The 21445-nt window shown below is 40.7% G+C and overlaps 1 protein-coding gene and 1 pseudogene across 2 annotated transcripts in view; both read left to right on the forward strand.

Moving 5' to 3' along the window:
- GRID2 (glutamate ionotropic receptor delta type subunit 2) overlaps positions 1 to 21445 on the forward strand; it is a 1406179-nt gene that overhangs the window by 855170 nt on the left and 529564 nt on the right. For both annotated transcript variants that reach the window (XM_024126697.2, XM_024126698.2), the window contains one exon: positions 17806 to 17925. In XM_024126697.2, coding sequence (XP_023982465.1) covers positions 17806 to 17925 — 120 coding nt within the window. The remainder of the gene's footprint in view (positions 1 to 17805; positions 17926 to 21445) is intronic.
- LOC102996039 (DNA replication licensing factor MCM4-like) lies at positions 731 to 3226 on the forward strand (annotated as a pseudogene).

Raw genomic sequence — 21445 nt, forward strand, 5'->3', positions numbered from 1 at the left:
CCCGGTTCCCCTGCATCGGCAGGTGGACGCGCAACCACTGCGCCACCAGGGAAGCCCCAGGATGGGCTTTCTTAATCAGCCTGTCCATATGTGGAGCCCAATAAGAAAGGAAAAGCAAAGCTTAAAAAGAAGTCAGCAGCCAGACATCACAAATGAGGTCAGGCTCTTTATTACAATGTGAATATTCTAGTGATAAAGTTCTTAATTACATTCAAGTAACCACTGCATGCCTATATTCTGAGCATGTTCTATACACTTTACAAAGCCTATGTATACTAATGCAAGGAGTACGAAGAATTAATCTCCGTGAATAGACATGGTATCTGTCTATATAGTTATCTCTTTATAACCCTCAGAAAAGGTTTAGAGTATTCTTCATACATGTTTACATTGTATTTACTCCCGAAATTGTGTAGGGTTTTGAGTATGCGCATCTGTGCATGTATGCGTGTGTTTGTACACACTATCATGAATAGGATATGTTTCCACTATATTTTTAAACTAGTCATTGTAGGTACATGAGGAAGTTATTGGTGTTTGATATATTTTGTGACTGACCTGATCAACTTTTGTTACTAAACTCCAGATTCCTACTTCTTTCTTTGTAGTTTAGTCCCTTGTGTTTTTCAAGTAAATATTGATATCATCTTCAAAAAATTGTCACCACTTAATTGTAATACTTTATATCTTTTTAAACCTTTAAAAAATGTTTCTTGGGGCATCTGGGAGCATGGAGCCCTGGGGGCTTTGGAGGCGGCCAACTTACCCTGTTGAAAGTGAGAAAGCCAGGTCATCTCCAGGTCAGAGACGATGAGGCCAGGATCCTACCTCTACGGGAAAGCTGCAGATGATGCTGACCAGGCCTGGAGCTGACCTGCAGAGCCCTGCTGCACAGGACACATTATTATCCAGCTCTCCTGCGATGCATTCTTCAGTGATTCCTCTTGATTTTGTTGTCAGTTCACCCCCGACATGTGGCACGCTCAGCTCTTGGATAGAGAGAACTCCAAGCAGTGGTGTTGGGGGCACACCCATGAGGCAGAGGCCTGACCTGGGTTCTGCACAAAACGGTCTGCAAGTAGATTTCCAGTATGGGCCAGCAACAGAAGATATAGTGGCCGGTGAGCAGTTTCTAGGCCAAAAACTTCTGATTTGAGGAACAGATGTAAATATGGAAACCTGCAAACAAATTTGCAGAGATTTTATTGACTCTCTGGCTAAAGAAGAAGAAAATATTGCCGTAGATATTGCTGAACCTCCGTACATGCAGTTACTTGGAAAAACTAATATAATTGGGAAGCCATTTTTAAATGTAAACTGTGAACACATAAAACCATTTGACAAAAATCTGAATAGACAGTTCATCTGCTTCCCACTGGAAGTTATCCTGACTTTTAATATGACTCTCGATGAGATCTTTGACAGTTGCCTGACTCAATCTTAGAACATCAGATACAAGTAGGACCATTCAATGCATTGGAGATGAAGAATATGAAAACCTGAATCCAGAAGACATCAGTCAGCTCATCACCATCAACGTGATGATGATCAGGGTGTCCCAGCGGATTGCAGAGATGCATGGGGCCTTCTCCAGTGCCAGGTGTGCACCCATACTGTCCTAGTGGAGACGGAGCTTCTTGTCGGAGCACTGAGCCTGGGTATGGGCGTGCTGCTCTACCACCCACAGCGTGGTGCTGACCCAAGACTGCGCGGCACGTTCTCTGACAGACAGATGATCAAACTCCAAGAGTCTCCTGAAAATATGCCTGCAGGGCAGATGCCTCATGCTGTCATCCTTTTGCTCACAATGGCATTGTTGACAAGAGTCATCTTGGGGACAGAATGGATATCACAGACATTTATCCAGCTGTTCCTATTGAATCAGCCCAAGGGTGAGTAATGTGAAGCCTGTCTACAAAACCCTCATCGGTGTCATTCATTATCAGAAAATGGATGCAAAACGTCTGCACAAAGGGGATGAAGAAGCAAAACAGAAACTTTTTTTCAGAGAAGCCTGTGGAATTACTTAAGAAACTTTCCAGAAAACCAGACATTCATGAGAGACTTGCTTCGGCCTCTGGTCCAAGCACTTAAGAACAGGAAGATTTCAAAAAGGGAAACTTGCTTCAGCTTTTCTGGGGGACAGGGAAGGGTTTTAGTCAAACAGGAAGAGGCAGATTTCATGCTGAGATCAACATCCTGCTGTGCAGTGACCCTGGGACCAGCAAGTCCCAGCTCCTGCAATGTGTCTACAACCTGGTACCCTGGGACCAATATGCACCTGGGAAGGGCTTCAGTGCAGTCAGCCTAACAATATATGTGAAAGACCCCAAAAGGAGGCAGCTGGTCCTGCAGACTGGTGCCCTTATCCTCAGTGACAGTGGCATCTGCTGTACTGATACTTGAAAAGGTGAATCAGAGTACAAGATCAGTGTTGCTTGAAGCCAGGGAACAGCTAACTCTCCTTACCACAATGGCTGGGGTGATTTGCAAGCTCATTGCATGCACGTGTATCCTGACAGCAGCAAATTCTATTGAGTCTTAGAGTGACGCTAAAAAACACCACCTTTGAAAATATCCAGCGACTTCACACCTTATTACCCAGGTTCAGTTCCATCTCCGTCATGCTTGACCTCAGGATGAAACCTGTGGCAGGCGTCTGGCTCACCACCTCGTGGCTGTGTACCGCTCGAGCAGGCAGCATGTGAAAGAGGAGTTCATGGATACGGCAGTGCTGAAGGACTACGCTGTCACGGCACTGGATGCCTCGTTTGAGTCAGGAAGCCAGCCAGGCTGTCACCAAAGCTCAAGTAGAGGAGGAATGGTTTCTGCATACCCTCCGAAGCTGGAATCTTTAAAATGGCTTAGCAGAAGCCCATGCTAAAGTATGATATTCAAATAAAGTTGAAGCAAAGATACAGACCTCCATAGAGAGGCTGTAAGCAGTCTGCTACTAACCCCCAGACTGGCATTGTAGACATATCTATTCTTACTACAGGAATGAGTGCCATCCCTCCTAAATGGAAAGAAGAGTTAGCTGAAGCACTGAAAAAAACTTATTTTATCTAAGAGTAAGACACCAGCCCTAAAGTACCCACAACTTGTTGAAGGTGTTTGGGAACAATCTGACATAGCCATTACCAAAGATATATTTGACGAAGCACCATGTGCCTTGGCTGAAGATGACTTTCTGACAGTGATTGGAAAAACTGCTCACTTGCTCTGAAGCTCTTGAGTGTTCAGTTCCTCTGCACTTGGGCACTGACTTTGCTTCCATATATGTGTACGCATATGGGCCAATAGAAAGAAATTCTTTTTTTTTTTAACATCTTTATTGGAGTAAAATTACTGTACAATGTCGTGTTAGTTTCTGCTGTAAAACAAAGTGAATCAGCTATATGTATACATACATCCCCATGTCTCCTCCCTCTTGCATCTCCCTCCCTTCCACCCTCCCTCTCCCACCCCTCTAGGTGGTCACAAAGCACCAGCTGATCTCCCTGTGCGATGCAGCTGCTTCCCCCTAGCTATCTATTTTACGTTTGGTAGTGTATATATGTCCATGCCACTCTCTCACTTCGTCCCAGCTTACCCTTCCCCCTCCCCCTGTCCTCAAGTCCATTCACTAGTAGGTCTGCGTCTTTATTCCCGTCCTGCCCCTAGGTTCTTCATGACCTTTTTTTATAGATTCCATATATGTGTGTTAGCATACGGTATTTGTTTTTCTCTTTCTGACTTACTTCACTCTGTATGGAGACTGTATGAAATTTTGATACAGAAATCAGATACAGAAACTCTGGCTCCACCATTTACTAATGCTATGTCTTAGGTTAGCTTTCCCAAACGCAATGTTTAGAATGAGGATTCATGCATGTGTTATTTATTAAGGACATGCTCCCAGGAGAGAATGAGAGGGAGAAGTAGGAGAGGGACGGGATGAAATCAAGCAAGGGTGAGATGTCAAGTGAGTCCCCATCTCAGCCTGATCCCACAGGGAGCTCTGGAGCATACTGCTCCTCAGTTTGTCCTCACTCAAGGCAAAGGAGCTGGATTTTCACACTGTCATCCCTGTCTGTCACTGGTAAGAGCCGCCCGAGAAGGCTATGAACTCCCAGGTACTTCTGACTCTCTGCTTGTGCTGGGCAGTGGCCAGAGGTAAGACAGACATAAGAAGATCTGGGTGGAGAACTCTGTGGTTCTGGGTATGACATTTCATGTTTCTGTTTTATTTTTCTATCTTTAAATTGGCCAGCTAGGTTCTACAACTTCAATCTGTTTAATTGTTCCACATGAAATTGGAAAGAAAAAGTAAGTTCCTTCTACTGGAACTTAAGTTTCTTGGGCCAGGGATCTTGATTTTACTCAATCACATAGCCCATTCTCCTACAAGACTGACTAATAGTAGAAGGGGCTAAATAAATATCTAACAAAGAAATGAATGGTGAACAAATGGGTATTCACCAATTGTTGGATAAGGGTTGTCATGACTATCAGTCCCATGCCCGTCTCTGGGGTCCGCGCTGATAGCCGCGGCTCGCGTCCGTCTCTGGAGCTCCTTTAAGCGGCGCCCTTAAACCCCTCTCCTCGTGCACCAGTAAACAAAGAGGTAAGAAAAAGTCTCTTGCCTCTTCGGCAGCTCCAGACTTCTCCCGGACTCCCTCCCGGCCAGCCGTGGCGCACTAGCCCCTTCAGGCTGTGTTCACGCCGCCAACCCCAGTCCTCTCCCTGCGATCCGACCTCCGAAGCCCGAGCCTCAGCTCCCAGCCCCGCCCGCCCGGCGGGTGAGCAGACAAGCCTCTCGGGCTGGTGAGAGCTGGTCGGCACTGATCCTCTGTGCGGGAATCTCTCCGCTCTGCCCTCCGCACCCCCGTGGCTGCGCTCTCCTCCACAACTCCGAAGCTTCCCCCTCCACCACCCACAGTCTCTGCCCGCGAAGGGGCTCCTAGTGTGTGGAAACCTTTCCTCCTTCACAGCTCCCTCCCACTGGTGCAGGTCCCTGTCTCTGTTTTTTCTTTTTTCTTTTGCCTACCCAGGCACGTGGGGAGTTTCTTGCCTTTTGGGAGGTCTGAGGTCTTCTGCCAGCGTTCAGTAGGTGCCCTGTAGGAGCAGTTCCACATGTAGATGCATTTCTGATGTATTTGTGGAGAGGAAGGTGATCTCCGCGTCTTACTCCTCTGCCACCTTGAAGGTCTCCCTCCAGCACTTTAAATATATCATGCCACTCCCTTCTGGCCTGCAACATTTCTGTAGAAAAATCAGCTGATAGCTGTATGGGGGCTCCATTGTATATGACTCTTTGTTTTTCTCTTTCTGTCTTTAAAATTCTCTGTTTAAGTTTTGCCATTTTAATGACGGTATGTCTTGGTATGCGTCTGTTTGGATACATCTTATTCAGTACCCTCTGTTCTTCTGGTACCTGGGTATCTGTTTCTTTCTTCAGGTTCGGGAAGTTTTCAGCCATAGTTTCATCAAATACATTTTCAACCCCCTTCTCTTTCTCTTCTCCTCCTGGGACCCCTATAATGCAAATGCTGGTACACTCAATGTTATCTCAGAGATCTCTTAAACTATTCTAATTTTTAAATTTGTTTTTCTTTTCGCTGTTCTGATCAAGTGATTTCCATTATCTATCTTCCAGATTACTTATGCTTTCTTCTGTATTACTTAGTCTTGTATTCATTCCTTTTAGTGTGTTTTTCATTTCAGTTATTTTATTTTTCAGTTCGGATTGGTTCTTTTTTATATTTTCTAGTTCCTTGTTAAAATTCTCTGGTCTTCCACTCTTTTCCCTAATTCAGTTAGCATTCTTGTCATTAATGCTTTAAATACTTTATCTGGTAAATTGTTTATTTCTGTTTTATTATGTATTTTTGAGGGGTTTTCTCTTGCTCTTTCAATTGAGGCCAATTCCTCTGTCTTCTCATTTGCTTAACTTTCTCTGTCTCTATGAATTTTGGGGAAACGGTTACCTATTGTGGTCTTCAAGGAGTGTCCTTACATGGGAGCATCCATGTATAGTCTGTGTGTGCCCAGTGCCTTTGGTGGGAGAGCTGGATTTGACATGAATGCAAGTCACATTTTTCCTCATGGTGTGCTGGTAGCTGTCAGCTGCCAGTGACTATTGCCTACTGATTGGGGATGGGGTCAGATCCAAAGTTGCTGGAACAGAAGCCCTGAAGTTTGGGTACAAGGTGGCTCCATTCCCTTCAAGTATGTGCTCTCCCCTCTCTCAGCTCCGGCACCCCTGCCACAGAGGAGAGCAGTGCTGGAGCAGTAGGGGCCCATGTGGGCTCTCAGCTCATGATGGGGCATGGGCTGCAGATGGTTGGCTGTAGACAGAGGTCCAGGCTGTCTCTGATGTGCTGCCTGTGTAGTGCCAGCAATGGCTGCCCCCTCCCTGCCCAGATGCTGCCCCAGGTCTGAGTCACCTCTGTGCTCCAAGGTCTACCACTTTCCTCAGTCTTGGCAGCCCTATTTCCAGTGCAGAGCTGTGACATGAAATAAGCAAGGCTGGAACAATCGAGAGGCTCAGGCTGGGGCAGATGCTAGGTTGGTCGCAGACAACCCGGCAGCCACTAGCGCAGTCTCCCTCTGCCCTCTGCACGCTGCCTCAGGAGCGAGCCAGAGGATGCACACTCTTCACGAGCTGAGTTCAGGCTTCCCGCAGCCACCCTGTCAGTCTCAGTAGCCCTCCAGCCAGCCAAGGGGGCTTGTCTGCCCTTTGTCAGACCTCAGGCCTGTGGAGCCCAATATGTGACTTGAACTGCCCATGCCCCAGGGAGGATGTCTGCCCATGTAACCTCCCTTTGCCTCTGAGTCCCCTCCCACGGACACAGGTCCTAACCTGATAATTTCTCTGCTCTTCCTGCCCAATTACATGTGAAATCTTTCTTACAGCCTTGGTTGTATCGGAGTCTTTCTACCATTTTCCAGTTAGTTTTCAGTGAGAATAGTCCCACATCAAAAATGTATTTTTGATGTGTTTGTGGGGGGAAGTGACTTCTATATCTTCTTATTCCTTTGTCTTGATTGATCTCCCCTTGTTGATTTTTTAAAAAAAATTGTATACTTAGAGTAATGTAAATATATTACTTTGCTTTTCTTGTTAAGCACTATGTACCATTTAGAATTATAAACCTGAAGGACAGAGAGAACATTTAGGAAAACATAATGTGACTTACTAGAAACAGTATTGACTTGGAATATAAGATCGCCTTTTGACAAAAATATGTGCAAATAAACTTTTTGCCACAAGAGCTTTGAAAATACAGTCAACGCCCTTGGAATAGTCTTCTTGTGGACCCTTCAGTGTATCCTCAAATTCAGGGCATTTGAATCATAAAGTGGGTAAAATGGTGTCAATTTTAATTTAATTTAGTTCAACATACATTTTTTGAGCAATCACCGTGATATGCATATGTTATATCGGACACGCAGCTTACATCGTCTAGAGGAAAATGTATGAGGCACAAGAAGGAGGCTTCAATTCAGGTTCCTCAAATAACTAGTTGTCTGGGCCTCAGTTTCTTATTCTCTGAGATGTAGACAGCATGACCAAAATGTTAGTAGTTTCTTATTTCCTGCTCAGTTTGCTTCAAGTTTCTATTATGAATGAATATTTGAGTATATATGTATATTTGTAAATATGTATACATGTATCTGTATGCACATACACACATATATAAATGTTACATGGCAACTCAAGTTTTCCTAAACATTTTACGCAAATTAAGTTTTATATTTTTATTCCTTTTTATTTTTTGGCATAGTGTATTCTAGTATTTATCTACGCATTATATTTCTTTTCTGGGTATAAAATGTAGTATCTTCTTTCTCTCAGGGATTTTTCTCACTGAAATTAACTTACGAAACATGGGGGGCATCAGGGCACACTGCTGAGTCTGGCATCTCCCAGTGTGTTCACGGTGTTGCTGGGCTTATGTTTATTTAACAGGGTATCCTTAGTTACCAAGCATGTTTGCAGGTTGCAAGGAACCTAGGAATATGTATAAGGAAATTAGACAAGTGTCATTAATATTTGATGTTACATATGATCTTCCAGAAGTATCTCTCAGTTACTTTGCAGTTTCAAATATAGGGATAAGTCCTTCCGCCTCATAAAGAGAGTGAAACAAATACTTAGGAAATTTTCTTTCTTCTTTTTTTCCAACTTATCCTATCCATAAAGGAACATCAAACTTCTGCCTTTTCAGGAACTGATTATCCAGTGGTAAATTATTCCTGACCTTTGATCTACTCTTTTTATTTTTCTTCTCTTCTTCTTTTCATATTTGATACCCACTGGTATTTCTATACAGAGTGTATAGGATGAAATCCAAACCAATTTTACATGGTATTTTTCAAAAGGTTTACTCTGGAGGCAATTATTACTGTCAATTTAATGGACATTTGAAAACTATATGTGTTATTCATACTATCAATGTCCCATTAGCTTATTTTGTTTAGAATCAGCTGTATCAAGAGATTTTTTTTAAAACTGAAACTATGCATGCACAAAGATAATGACTGTTCATCACCACCTGGCCAGGACACATTTTTACCAAGGCTCTGATTTCAATATTGAGCTGAGGATAGATGAAAAAAAAAAAAAAAAGCTCAAACACATGGGAATATTTTTAGGAAAGCGAATATCAAAGAGGTTAAGTCTGAGTCAGATAAGAAGGGGCTTCAGTTAAAGGGTTTATTTGCTTGAAATACTGACCTCGCAAGCACCGTTTATATCTACGTGAGAGAAGGTTTTACTAATTACACAGGCTAACAGCTCATTAAGAATACAACATAAGGGGAGACCTTCAAGATAGTGGAAGAGTAAGATGCAGAGATCACCTTCCTCCCCACAAATACATCAGTAATACATCTACATGTGGAACAGCTCCTACAGAACACCTACTGAATGCTGGTAGAAGACCTCAGACCTCCCAAAAAGCAAGAAACTCCCCACGTACCTGGGTAGGGCAAAAGAAAAAGGAAAAAACAGAGACAAAGGAATAGGGATGGGACCTGCACCAGTGAGAGGGAGCCGTGAAGGAGGAAAGGTTTCCACACACTAGGAGCCCCTTCGCGGGTGGACACTGCCAGTGGTGGAGGGGGAAGCTTCGGAGCCGTGGAGGAGAGCACAGTAATGGTGCGGAGGGCAGACCAGAGAGAGATTCCCGCAGAGGATCGGTGCCGACCAGCACTCACCAGCCCGAGAGGCTTGTCTGCTCACCCGCCGGGGCGGGCGGGGGCTGGGAGCTGAGCCTCAGGCTTCGGTCGGATCCCAGAGAGAGGACTGGGGTTGGCGGCGTGAACACAGCCTGAAGGGGCTAGTGCGCCACAGCTGGCCGGGAGGGAGTCCAGTTGACGTCTGGAGCTGCCGAAGAGACAAGAGACTTTTTCTTCCCTCTTTGCTCCCTGGTGCGCGAGGAGAGGGGATTGTGGACACTGCCAGTGGTGGAGGGGGAAGCTTCGGAGCCGTGGAGGAGAGCACAGTAATGGTGCGGAGGGCAGACCAGAGAGAGATTCCCACAGAGGATCGGTGCCGACCAGCACTCACCAGCCCGAGAGGCTTGTCTGCTCACCCGCCGGGGCGGGCGGGGGCTGGGAGCTGAGCCTCAGGCTTCGGTCGGATCCCAGAGAGAGGACTGGGGTTGGCGGCGTGAACACAGCCTGAAGGGGCTAGTGCGCCACAGCTGGCCGGGAGGGAGTCCGGTTGAGGTCTGGAGCTGCCGAAGAGAAAAGAGACTTTTTCTTCCCTCTTTGCTCCCTGGTGCGCGAGGAGAGGGGATTCAGAGCGCCGCTTAAAGGAGCTCCAGAGACGGGCGCGAGCCGCGGCTATCAGCGCGGACCCCAGAGACGGGCATGAGATGCTGAGGCCGCTGCTGCCGCCACCAAGAAGCCTGTGTGCGAGCACAAGTCACTCTCCACACCTCCCCTCCCGGGGGCCCGTGCAGCCCGCCACTGCCGGGGTCCCGTGATCCAGGGACAACTTCCCCTGGAGAATGCATGGCATGCCTCAGGCTGGTGCAATGTCAGGCTGGCCTCTGCTGCCGCAGGCTCGCCCCGCATCCGTGCCCCTCCCTCCCCCCGGCCTGAGGGAGCCAGAGCCCCCGAATCACCTGCTCCTTTAACCCCATCCTGTCTGAGCGAAGAGCAGACGCCCGCAGGCGACCTACATGCAGAGGCGGGGCCAAATCCAAAGCTGAACCCCGGGAGCTGTGCGAACAACGAAGAGAAAGGGAAATCTCTCCCAGCAGCCTCAGGAGCAGCGGATTAAAGCTCCACAATCAACTTGATGTGCCCTGCATCTGTGGAACACCTGAATAGACAACGAATCTTCCCAAATTGAGGAGGTGGACTGTGGGAGCAACGATATATATATATATATATTTTCCTCTTTCTCTTTTTGTGAGTATGTGTATGCTTCTTTTCTTTTCTTTTTCTTTTTTTTACTAGTTTCTAATTTTTTAATTTTTAATAATTTTTTATTTTAATAACTTTATTTTATTTTATTTTTCTTTCTTTCTTTCTTTTTTTCTCCCTTTTATTCTGAACCGTGTCGCTGACAGGCTCTTGGTGCTCCAGCGGGTGTCAGGCCTGTGCCTCTGAGGTAGGAGAGCCGAGTTCAGGACATTGGTCCACCAGAGACCTCCCGGCTCCACATAATATCAAACAGCAAAAGCTCTCCCAGAGATCTCCATCTCAATGCTAAGCCCCAGCTCCACTCAACCATCAGCAAGCTACAGTGTTGGACACCCTGTGCCAAACAACTAGCAAACAGGAACAAAACCGCACGCATTAGTGGAGAGGCTGCCTAAAATCATAATAAGGTCACAGACACCCCAAAGCACACCACCAGACGTGATCCTGCCCAACAGAAAGAAAAGATCCAGCCTCATCCACCAGAACACAGGCACTAGTCCCCTCCACCAGAAACCCTACACAACCCACTGAACCAGCCTTAGCCACTGGGGGCAGACACCACAAACAATGGGAACAACGAACCTGCAGCCTGCGAAAGGAGACACCAAACACAGTAAGTAAAGCAAAATGAGAAAACAGAGAAACACACAGCAGATGAAGGGGGAAGGTAAAAACCCAGCAGACCAAATAAATGAAGAGGAAATAGGCAATCTACCTGAAATAGAATTCAGAGGAATGATAGTAAAGATGATCTTGGAAATAGAAGAGAAAAAATACAAGAAACATTTAACAAGGAACTAGAAGAACTAAAGAGCAAACAATGATAACACAATAAATGAAATTTAAAATTCTATAGAAGGAATCAATAGCAGAATAACTGAGGCAGAAGAACGGATAAGTGACCTGGAAGACAGAATGGTGGAATTCGCTGCTGCAGAACAGAATAAGGAAAAAAGAATGAAAAGAAATGAAGACAACCTAAGAGAACTCTGGGACAACATTAAACATAAAAACATTCACATTACAGGAGACCCAGAAGAAGAAGGGAAAAGGAAAGGGAATGTGAAAATATTTGAAGAGATTAGAGTTAAAAACTTCCCTAATATGGGAAAGGAAATAGTTAATCAAGTACAGGAAGCGTACAGAGTCCCATACAGGATAAATCCAAGGAGAAACACGCCAAGACACATATTAATCAAACTATCAAAAATTAAATACAAAGAAAAAATATTAAAAGCAGCAAGGGAAAAACAAGAAATAACATACAAGGGAATCCCCGAAAGGTTAACAGCTAACCTTTCAGCAGAAACTCTGCAAGCCAGAGGGGAGTGGCAGGACATATTTAAAGTTATGAAAGGGAAAAACCTACAACCAAGATTACTCTACCCAGCAAGGATCTCATTCAGAATCGACAGAGAAATTAAAACCTTTACAGAGAAGGAAAAGCTAAATGAATTCAGCCCCACCAAACCAGCTATACAACAAATGCTAAAGGAACTTCTCTAAGTGGGAAACACAAGAGAAGAAAAGGACCTACAAAAACACACCAAAACAATTAGGAAAATGGTAATAGGAACAAACATATCGATGATTACCTTAAATGTAAAAGGATTAAATACTCCAAACCAAAGACATAGACTAGCTGAATGGATACAAAAACAAGAAAAGTATATATGCTGTCTACAAGAGACCCACTTTAGACCTCGGGACACATACGTACTGAAAGGGGATGGAAAAAGATATTCCATGAAAATGGAAATCAAAAGAAAGCTGGAGTAGAATTCTCATATCTCACAAAGCAGACTTTAAAATAAAGACTCTTACAAGAGACAAAGAAGGACACTACAGAATGATCAAGGGATCAATCCAAGAAGAAAATATAACAGTTGTAAATATTTATGCACCCAACATAGGACCACCTCAATACATAAGGCAAAGGCTAACAGCCATAAAACGGGAAATTGACAGTAACACAATCGATATCAATTACAGGAAAAAATCTGTAAAAAATACAAACACATGGAGCCTAAACAATACACTACTTAATAACCAAGAGATCACTGAAGAAATCAAAGAGGAAATAAAAAACTACCTAGAAACAAACGACAATGGAAGCACGATGACCCAAACCCTATGGCATGCAGCAAAAGCAGTTCTAAGAGGGAAGTATATAGGAATACAATCCTACCTCAAGAAACAAGAAACATCACAAAAAAAACACGTAACTTTACACCAAAAGCAGTTAGAGAAAGAAGAACAGAAAAACCCCAAAGTTAGTGGTAGGAAAGAAATCATAAGATCAGATCAGAAATAAATGAAAAAGAAATGAAGGAAATAGCAAAAATCAATAAAACTAAAAGCTGGTTCTTTGAGAAGATAAAATTTATAAACCATTAGGCAGACTCATCAAGAAAAAAAGGGAGAAGACTCAAATCAACAGAATTAGAAATGAAAAAGAACCTTCCGAGGCAGAACCAGGAAGAAATAGAAAATATAAACAGATCAATCATAAGCCCTGAAATTGAAACTGATTAAAAATATTGCAGCACACAAAAGCCCAGGACCAGATGGCTTCACAGGCGAATTCTATCAACATTTATCGAAGAGCTAACACCTATCCTTCTCAACTTCTGCCAAAATATAGCAGAGGGAAGAATACTCCCAAACTCATTGTATGAGGCCACCAGCACCCTGATACCCAAACCAGACAAAGATGTCACAAAAAACAAAAAACTACAGATCAATATCACTGATAAGCATAGATGGAAAAATCCTCAACAAAATACTAGCAAACAGAATCAAACAGTACCCTAAAATGATCATACACCATGATCTAGTGGGTTTTATCCCAGGAATGCAAGGATTCTTCAATATACTCAAATCAATCAATGTAATACACCATATTAACAAATTGAAGAATAAAAAGCATATGATCATCTCAATAGATGCAGAAAAAGTTTTGAAAAAATTCAACACCAATTTATGATAAAAACCCTCCAGAAAGTAGGCATAGAGGGAACTTACCTCAACATAATAAAGTCCGTATATGACAAACCGACAGCCGACATCATTCTCAGTGGTGAAAAAACTGCAACCATTTCCACTAAAATCAGGAACAAGACAAGATTGCCACTCTCACCACTGTTATTCAACATAGCTTTGGAAGTTTTAGCCACAGCAATCAAAGAAGAAAAAGAAATAAAAGGAATCCAAATTGGAAAAGAAGAAGTAAAGGTGTCACTGTTTGCAGATGACATGACACTATACATAGAGAATCCTAAAGATGCTATCAGGAAACTACTAGAGTTAATCAATAAGTTGGTAAAGCAGCAGGATACAGAATTAATGCACAGAAATCTCTTGTATTCCTGTACAATAATGATGAAAAATCTGAAAGAGAAATTAAGAAAACACTCCCATTTACCATTGCAACAAAAAGAATAAAATACCTAGGAATAAACCAAGGAGGCAAGAATATACAATGGAGAAAAGACAGCATCTTCAATAAGTGGTGCTAGGAAAGCTGGAAAGCTACATGTAAAAGAATGAAATTAGAACACTCCCTAACACCATACACAAAAATAAACTCAAAATGGATTAAAGACCTAAATGTAAGGCCAGGCACTCTAAAACTCTTAGAGGAAAACATAGGCAGAGCACTCTATGACATAAATCACAGCAAGATCCTTTTTGACCCACCTCCTAGAGAAAGGGAAATTAAACCAAAAATAAACAAATGGGACCTAATGAAACTTAAAAGCTTTTGCACAGCACAGGAAACCATAAACAAGATGAAAAGGCAACCTTCAGAATGGGAGAAAATATTTGCAAATGAAGCAACTGACAAAGGATTAATCTCCAAAATATACAAGCAGCTCATGCAGCTCAATATCAAAAAAACAAACAACCCCGTCCAAAAATGGGCAGAAGACCGAAAGTGTCATTTCTCCAAAGACGACATACAGATTGCCAACAAACACATGAAAGGATGCTCAACATCACTAGTCATTATAGAAATACAAATGAAAACTACAATGAGGTATCACCTCACACTGCTGAGAGAGTGGCATGGACATGTATACATCACCAAATGTAAATAGGTAGTGGGAAGCAGCTGCATAGCACAGGGAGATCAGCTCGGTGCTTTGCGACCACCTAGAGGGGTGGGATAGGGAGGATGGGAGGGAGGTGCAAGAGGGAGGCGATATGGGGATATATGTATATATATAGCTGATTCACTTTGTTATAAAGCAGAAACTAACACACCATTGTAAAGCAAGTATACTCCAGTAAAGATGTTAAAAAATAAGAAATAGTACTAACACCTTGAAAAAAGAGAAAAAGAATACAGCATAAAGAAGATAAATTATGAAGTCAAAAAGGTGAAAAAGATAAGTGGAGCCACAGTAAGCTAAATGTAGGTTCCCTGATTTATGGGTTTTTTTACCATGTGCAATGTGGATTAAGTGGACTGCGTTGCTCGGTACCAGATATGAGCCATGAAAAGACACTGGCCCAGGGTGGCCATATGAGTATCGATGGGGAACAATAATAATAATACAGTGCCAGGCAGTCTAGTGGTTAAAGTTTAAAATTTTCAGAAGTGTAGCATTTTTGCAATGTAGCAATCATATTGATACACAATATCTTTCCTCTTTTTCCTAGAAATAAAGTACTAAGTCAGAAATGTAAGATTCTGATATAATTGGAGATATTACTGAGGTAGATGTGTGATTTTGAGGACAAGAAAAGTGCTTCTAAAAGGATTTCTTAATACCAGTAGTTTGAACTATGTGTAGTAATTTAAGCTATATTTGTCAAACTCCTACAGAACTTGCCATTTAGACATATTTATGTTAATAAGATCCACTGGACTTAACCCAGTCTTTAAAATCTTAAGTGAAAATTGGGTTCCTTGAGATATTAGTACTGAGTGAACATTCAGGATCAGAGTCAAGTACAAGAATGGGATAGTTCACCCATATCAGACACAGGCAATTAAGAAGCACAAAGGAGAAAGAGATTATTGGAAATTCTGTATGCTCCCCCGCCCCCCAAGCCCTTTCTTCCCACATTGGACATACATGCACATTCTGTCTCCAAAAAAGATTTTGTAGGCTTACCTACAAAACAGAGAGAGCATTTACATTATGAAATATCTCCATTTTTGCCCTAGAAAGTGTAAAGCTTTAGGACATTTTCCAGGGAGCCATAAACTATTAATCCATAGATTTGGAGTTTGTTTACTACTCCAGTTAACAACTAATAATAATAATTCTTTAGGCTGGGACAAACTGCTAAGGGCTTTTATAGATAAGACTCTTCTTCCTAGTAAACATTACTAATCTCTTTACCTGGGATTCCAGTTGACAAGGGCATTAGACTCATTTACCTCCTTTTTTTTTCTCCCTCTAGGCTGCTCCCTCCACCACACACACACACATACATACATATCAGAAAATGGGGGAATAGATCCTAAACCAGCTGCTTTAATAACTCTTTTTCTCCCCAAATACTAACCAATGAAATATAATTGAGTCAAATTTACAAAAACATTTTCCAAAGCCTGTAAATATTCAAGCATATAATGAAATTTGGCAACCATTGTAAACTTTAGTTAAAAAAAGCCCCCAAAACCGAGGAGCATGCCTATAATTTCTCGAACTAGAAACCTTCCAAAATTAAAGAATGAAATAATCATGGAGATGATGATGATGATGGTGATAGTAATTAAGCTCTCATAATTTATCAAACACTCTTCTATATTTACTTGTATTATAAGACATAATTATCTTCTGGGGTAGATACTATTATTTTTGCCATTTAACAGACGTAAAATTGGGGCATAGAGAAATTAAATGACTTACCCAGGTTTGTACAGCTAGTAGATTCTGATGCCATTGGTCAAATCCAGGAAGTCTGACTTCAAAATCCATGCTATTGGGCTTCCCTGGTGGCGCAGTGGTTGAGAGTCCGTCTGCCGATGCAGGGGATACGGGTTCGTGCCCCGGTCCGGGAAGATCCCACATGCCGCGAAGTGGCTAGCCCGTGAGCCATGGCTGCTGAGCCTGCGTGTCCGGAGCCTGTGCTCCGCAACAGGAGAGGCCACAACAGTGAGAGGCCCACGTACCGCAAAAAAAAAAAAAACAAAAAAACAAACAAAAAAACAGAAACAAAAAATCCATGCTATTGACTGTTTAATCACATATGAGAACAGCACAGATATTTCAAATTCAATATATTTTTATTAATAAAACTGGATAATAAAAGAGAAGCTATCTTATTAGAAAATAACAGTGGAAGATCAGTTTTGTTGATTATTACTGTTGCCAAAATGAAATCGATTAAATATTGACATTAATGAATAAGGAATAATTTGTTTGAATGGCTGTTATGAACTTAGTGTCATGTGATGGGCTATAAGACACAGATGAAGTAGGAGATACAGCAGACAGCATAATACCTGCCAAAAAAGACTAGAGGTTGAGTTACAGGTTATGGCAAATGAGATATATTTAAGTATCAACATCACAGGGGTGATAATTGAAGCAATTTACAAACTGAGGTAATTTGTCTAAATATATGTGATTATCATGCCAAAATTCTAAGTTAGAAATACTTTAGTAGAGTGTGACTCACAATGTTATTTTCACTTGTAAAATCCTAAATAATGTGAAGGCTGATAAACTAAACTGAGAAAAGAATGGTAAACAAGAAAGAGAGAAGTATTACCTGTATTGACATCTGTTGGGGAAATTAACATCTATCATGTTGAATGAAAGGTGAAGCTTGGAAATTCCCAAGGAATCACAACAGCTAGAACTACCTTTTAAGAGCAAAAACAGACTTCAAGACTAATTTAGATTTTTTAATTTGAAAAAGATATTTAAAGGAGGAAAAACAAATCTCCAGTAAGTTAAAAACTATGGCTTTTAAGATTTCCAGACATAATTTTAGATTAAATTAGAAGGGAATTGTGCTGGAGAAAGAGTATTGTCAAAACTTGTTTCCAGAGTACATTCTATGCTCTCTGGAAGTATCTTGTTTTTTGACTAATGGATCCATGCATGTCACAACATATGTAGGCAAAAATCCTAGCCTGGAATTTAGTCTCAACTCATACATGGCATTTTGAGTACAATTTGCTTCTTTGCGTCAAAATTTCATTTTCTGTAGAGTGGATGGGATTGGATTAAGTGATGCTCAAGGCTACTTTCAATTGTACTCCTGTTAATGCTGTGTATCTATTAAAAATATCCTGTTAATAATTGCATGCTTGAAAAAGTATTTATTTTATGGATGAAAATTGTGTTCCTAGAACTTCCTATTATTATTATTTTACATCTTCAAAAATCTTACGTCAGTATCTTTTCTCTCCTTTAGGGTGGAGTTAGTGGGTTGACTGGAGAGCTAGAATTTGGAGAAAATGGAGGCAATCCCAATGTCCACTTTGAAATTCTTGGAACCAACTATGGAGAAGAGCTTGGCCGAGGTGTTCGCAAAGTAAGACCAGACACATTGATAAATTTGCTTTTTCCTATAGTAATATGTCTTTGTTTGATTGTTCTCCATGCAATACAATCATGATATGCATTAAAGTCTATATTGTAGTTTGAGAGAGAAGAAGAGGGGGAGGAATTAGGCATTTAGATGACCTTACATACTTATCTGAAGTATTAATCAATAAATTCTATCTGTGCCTTAGAATAAAGGGAAAAAATTAAACCGATCATTGCCTAGGGAACTAGCATAATCTTCCATTCATTATAATACTAATTTTTATAAAGTAGTGAATTTAATATTTATGCAATGCCTAGCTACTTGGTTTTTAGCTTGTAACATGCACAAAATCAGAATAAGAGCTTTGATAAATTTTATATTAAGAGGGAAAGTTTACTATAAAGTGTGGCATTACAGTATTTCAGCATCTATGTCATATAATAAGTAGAAAAAATATGGTTTGCGGGAAATGGACTCTTGTTTTATACTACACATCACATGTAAGAAGTAGAGTGCCAATAAAGGATGTTTCATGAAATACTGGGCCAATAACTTTCTTAAGGAGAAATGTAAAAACCCTGGAGAAATGAGTTTTCTACAGTTCTGATTTGCCATTTTTATATATTTTGGGTAGGGAAAAACCTAAGTTAATTGAGTGTGCATACAGAGTTCATAGCTATAAATTTGTAACTGTATAAAGTTGGCTGCATTGAAAGTAAGGTCTTCAGTAGATGTTTCTTTCCAGTGCTGAGGTGTAGGATGCAGAAAAGTTTATACAAATTGAAATTTAGAGTTATTCTAATGAGCAATAAAAACCTCTTGGTAAATTTATGCTAGAGAAGTTGAAACTATCTTAATGTGTTTTTAATTGTTTTATAGTGAAACATAGCAAACATATAGAAAACTACATAAAGCACAAGGATAGTTTAGTGAATTATTGTAAAGGAAACACCCACTACTATGGTAAAGAAGAAGAACATATCAAGCATCTTAAAACCCCCATTATACTTTTTGTTGACATCCCTGACTTCCCTTCTCAGTAGTATCACTGTTAGTCTGAATTTTATGATATTAATTTGTTTACATTTTAGTATCATTTTATCACCTAAGTGTGCATCATTAAGTACTTGTTTTTCTGATATTTCAATTTATCAATGGACACAATATAGCATATATTCTTTCTTCTTGCTTTTTATATTCCTCATTGTGTTTGTGTTATGAATTCTTGTTGTTACATGAAGTTGTTTAGTCATTTATATTGCTGTATCATTTTTTATGTATAAATGTGTCACAACTTGCTGTGGTCTGTTTCTGCTTTTAGGCTATCATAAGCAATGATATTATGAATATTCTTAGACATATATCTTGGATACATTCTCTTGTACTTGTGCATGTATTTCTGTAGGATTTGTATCCAGGAGTAGAATTGCTGCAATATAAGAAAACATACACTGAAATTTACTAGATAATCTCAAACCTATTTTCATAGATATTTACCAATTTACATACCTCCAGCAGTGCTACAAGTTCAAATTGCACTAAACGTTGGTTTTGTTACACTTTTACATTTTTATTAAGTTATTCAGTGTATAATGGTATATCTTTTTGTTTCAATTTGCATTTCCCTTATTATAAAAAGATTTTGCATCTTCTCCTGCATTTTTTTGCTCCTCAGGTTTCTTTTTGAGTCAATTGCCCATTCAGGTCCTTTGGCCATTTTTCTATTGGGTTATATTTTGTGTGTTTTTTTTTTTAACATCTTTATTGGAGTATAATTGCTTTACATTGCTGTTTCAGTTTCTGCTTCGTAACAAAGGGAATCAGCTATATGTATACATATATCCCCATATCCCCTCCCTCTTGCGTCTCCTTCCGATCCTCCCTATCCCATCCCTCTAGATGGTCACAAGCACTGAGCTGGTCTCCCTGTGCTATACAGCTGCTTCCCACTAGCTATCTATTTTACATTTGATGGTGTATATATGTCCATGTCACTCTCTCACTTCGTCCCAACTTACCCTTCCCCCTCCCCGTGACCTCAACTCCATTCTCTGCATCTGTGTCTTTTTTCCTGTCCTGCCCCTAGGTTCTTCAGAAACTTTTTTTTTTCAGATTCCACATATATGTGTTAACATACATTATTTGTTTTTCTCTTTCTGACTTAGTTCACTCTGTATAACAGACTCTAGGTCCACCTACCTCACTACAAATAACTGAATTTTGTTTCTTTTCATGGCTGAGTAATATTCCATTGTATATATGTGCCACATCTTCTTTATCCATTCATCTGTCAATGGAAACTTAGGTTGCTTCCATGTCCTGGCTATTGTAAATAGTTCTGCAGTGGACATTGTGGTACATGTCTCTTTCTGAATTATGGTTTTCTCAGGGTATATGCCTAGTAGTGGGATTGCTGGGTCATATGATAGTTCTACTTTTAGATTTTTAAAGAACCTCCATACTGTTCTCCATAGTGGCTGTATCAACTAACATTCCCACCAACAGTGCAAGAGGGTTCCCTCTCCTCCACACCCTCTCCAGCATTTATTGTTTGTAAACTTTTTGATGTTTGCCATTCTGACTGGTGTGAGGTGATACCTCATTGTAGTTTTGATTTGCATTTCTCTATGATTAGTGATGTTGAGCATCCTTTCATGTATTTCTTGGCAATCTGTGAACCTTCTTTGGAGAAATATCTATTTAGGTCTTCTGCCAATTTTTGGATTGTGTTGTTTGTTTTTTTGATACTGAGCTGCATGAGCTGCTTGTATATTTTGGAGATTAATCCTTTGTCAGTTGTTTCGTTTGCAAATATTTTCTCTCATTCTAAAGGTTGTCCTTTCATCTTGTTTATGGTTTCCTTTGCTGTGCAAAAGCTTTTTAGTTTCATTAAGTCCCATTTGTTCATTTTTAATTTTATTTCCCTTTCTCTAGGAGGTGGGTCAAAAAGGATCTTCCTGTGATTTATGCCATAGAGTATTCTTCCTATGTTTTCGCCTAAGAGTTTTATAGTGTCTGCCCTTACATTTAGGTCTTTAATCCATTTTTAGTTTATTTTTGTGTATGATGTTAGGGAGTGTTCTAATTTCATTCTTTTACATGTAGCTGTCCAGTTTTCCCAGCACCATTTATTGAAGAGCCTGTCTTTTCTCCATTGTATTCTCTTGCCTCCTTTATCAAAGATAAGGTGAACATATGTGCATGGGTTTATCTCTGGGCTTTCTATCCATTGATCTATGTTTAGATAGTTAATATAGTTTACTATCTAAATAGTTAACTATTTAGATAGTTAGATATATTTAAAACTATATTTATATAGTTCCATTGATCTATATTTCTGTTTTTGTGCCAGTACCATACTGTCTTGATTACTGTAGCTTTGTAGTATAGTCTAAAGTCAGGGAGCCTGATACCTCCAGCTCCGTTTTTCTTTCTCAAGATTGCTTTGGCTATTCAGGGTCTTTTGTGTTTCCCTACAAATCATGAAATTATTTGTTCTAGTTCTGTGAAAAATGCCATTGGT

This window comes from Physeter macrocephalus, chromosome 7, assembly GCF_002837175.3.
Source record: "Physeter macrocephalus isolate SW-GA chromosome 7, ASM283717v5, whole genome shotgun sequence".
Taxonomy (NCBI): Eukaryota; Metazoa; Chordata; class Mammalia; order Artiodactyla; family Physeteridae; genus Physeter; species Physeter macrocephalus.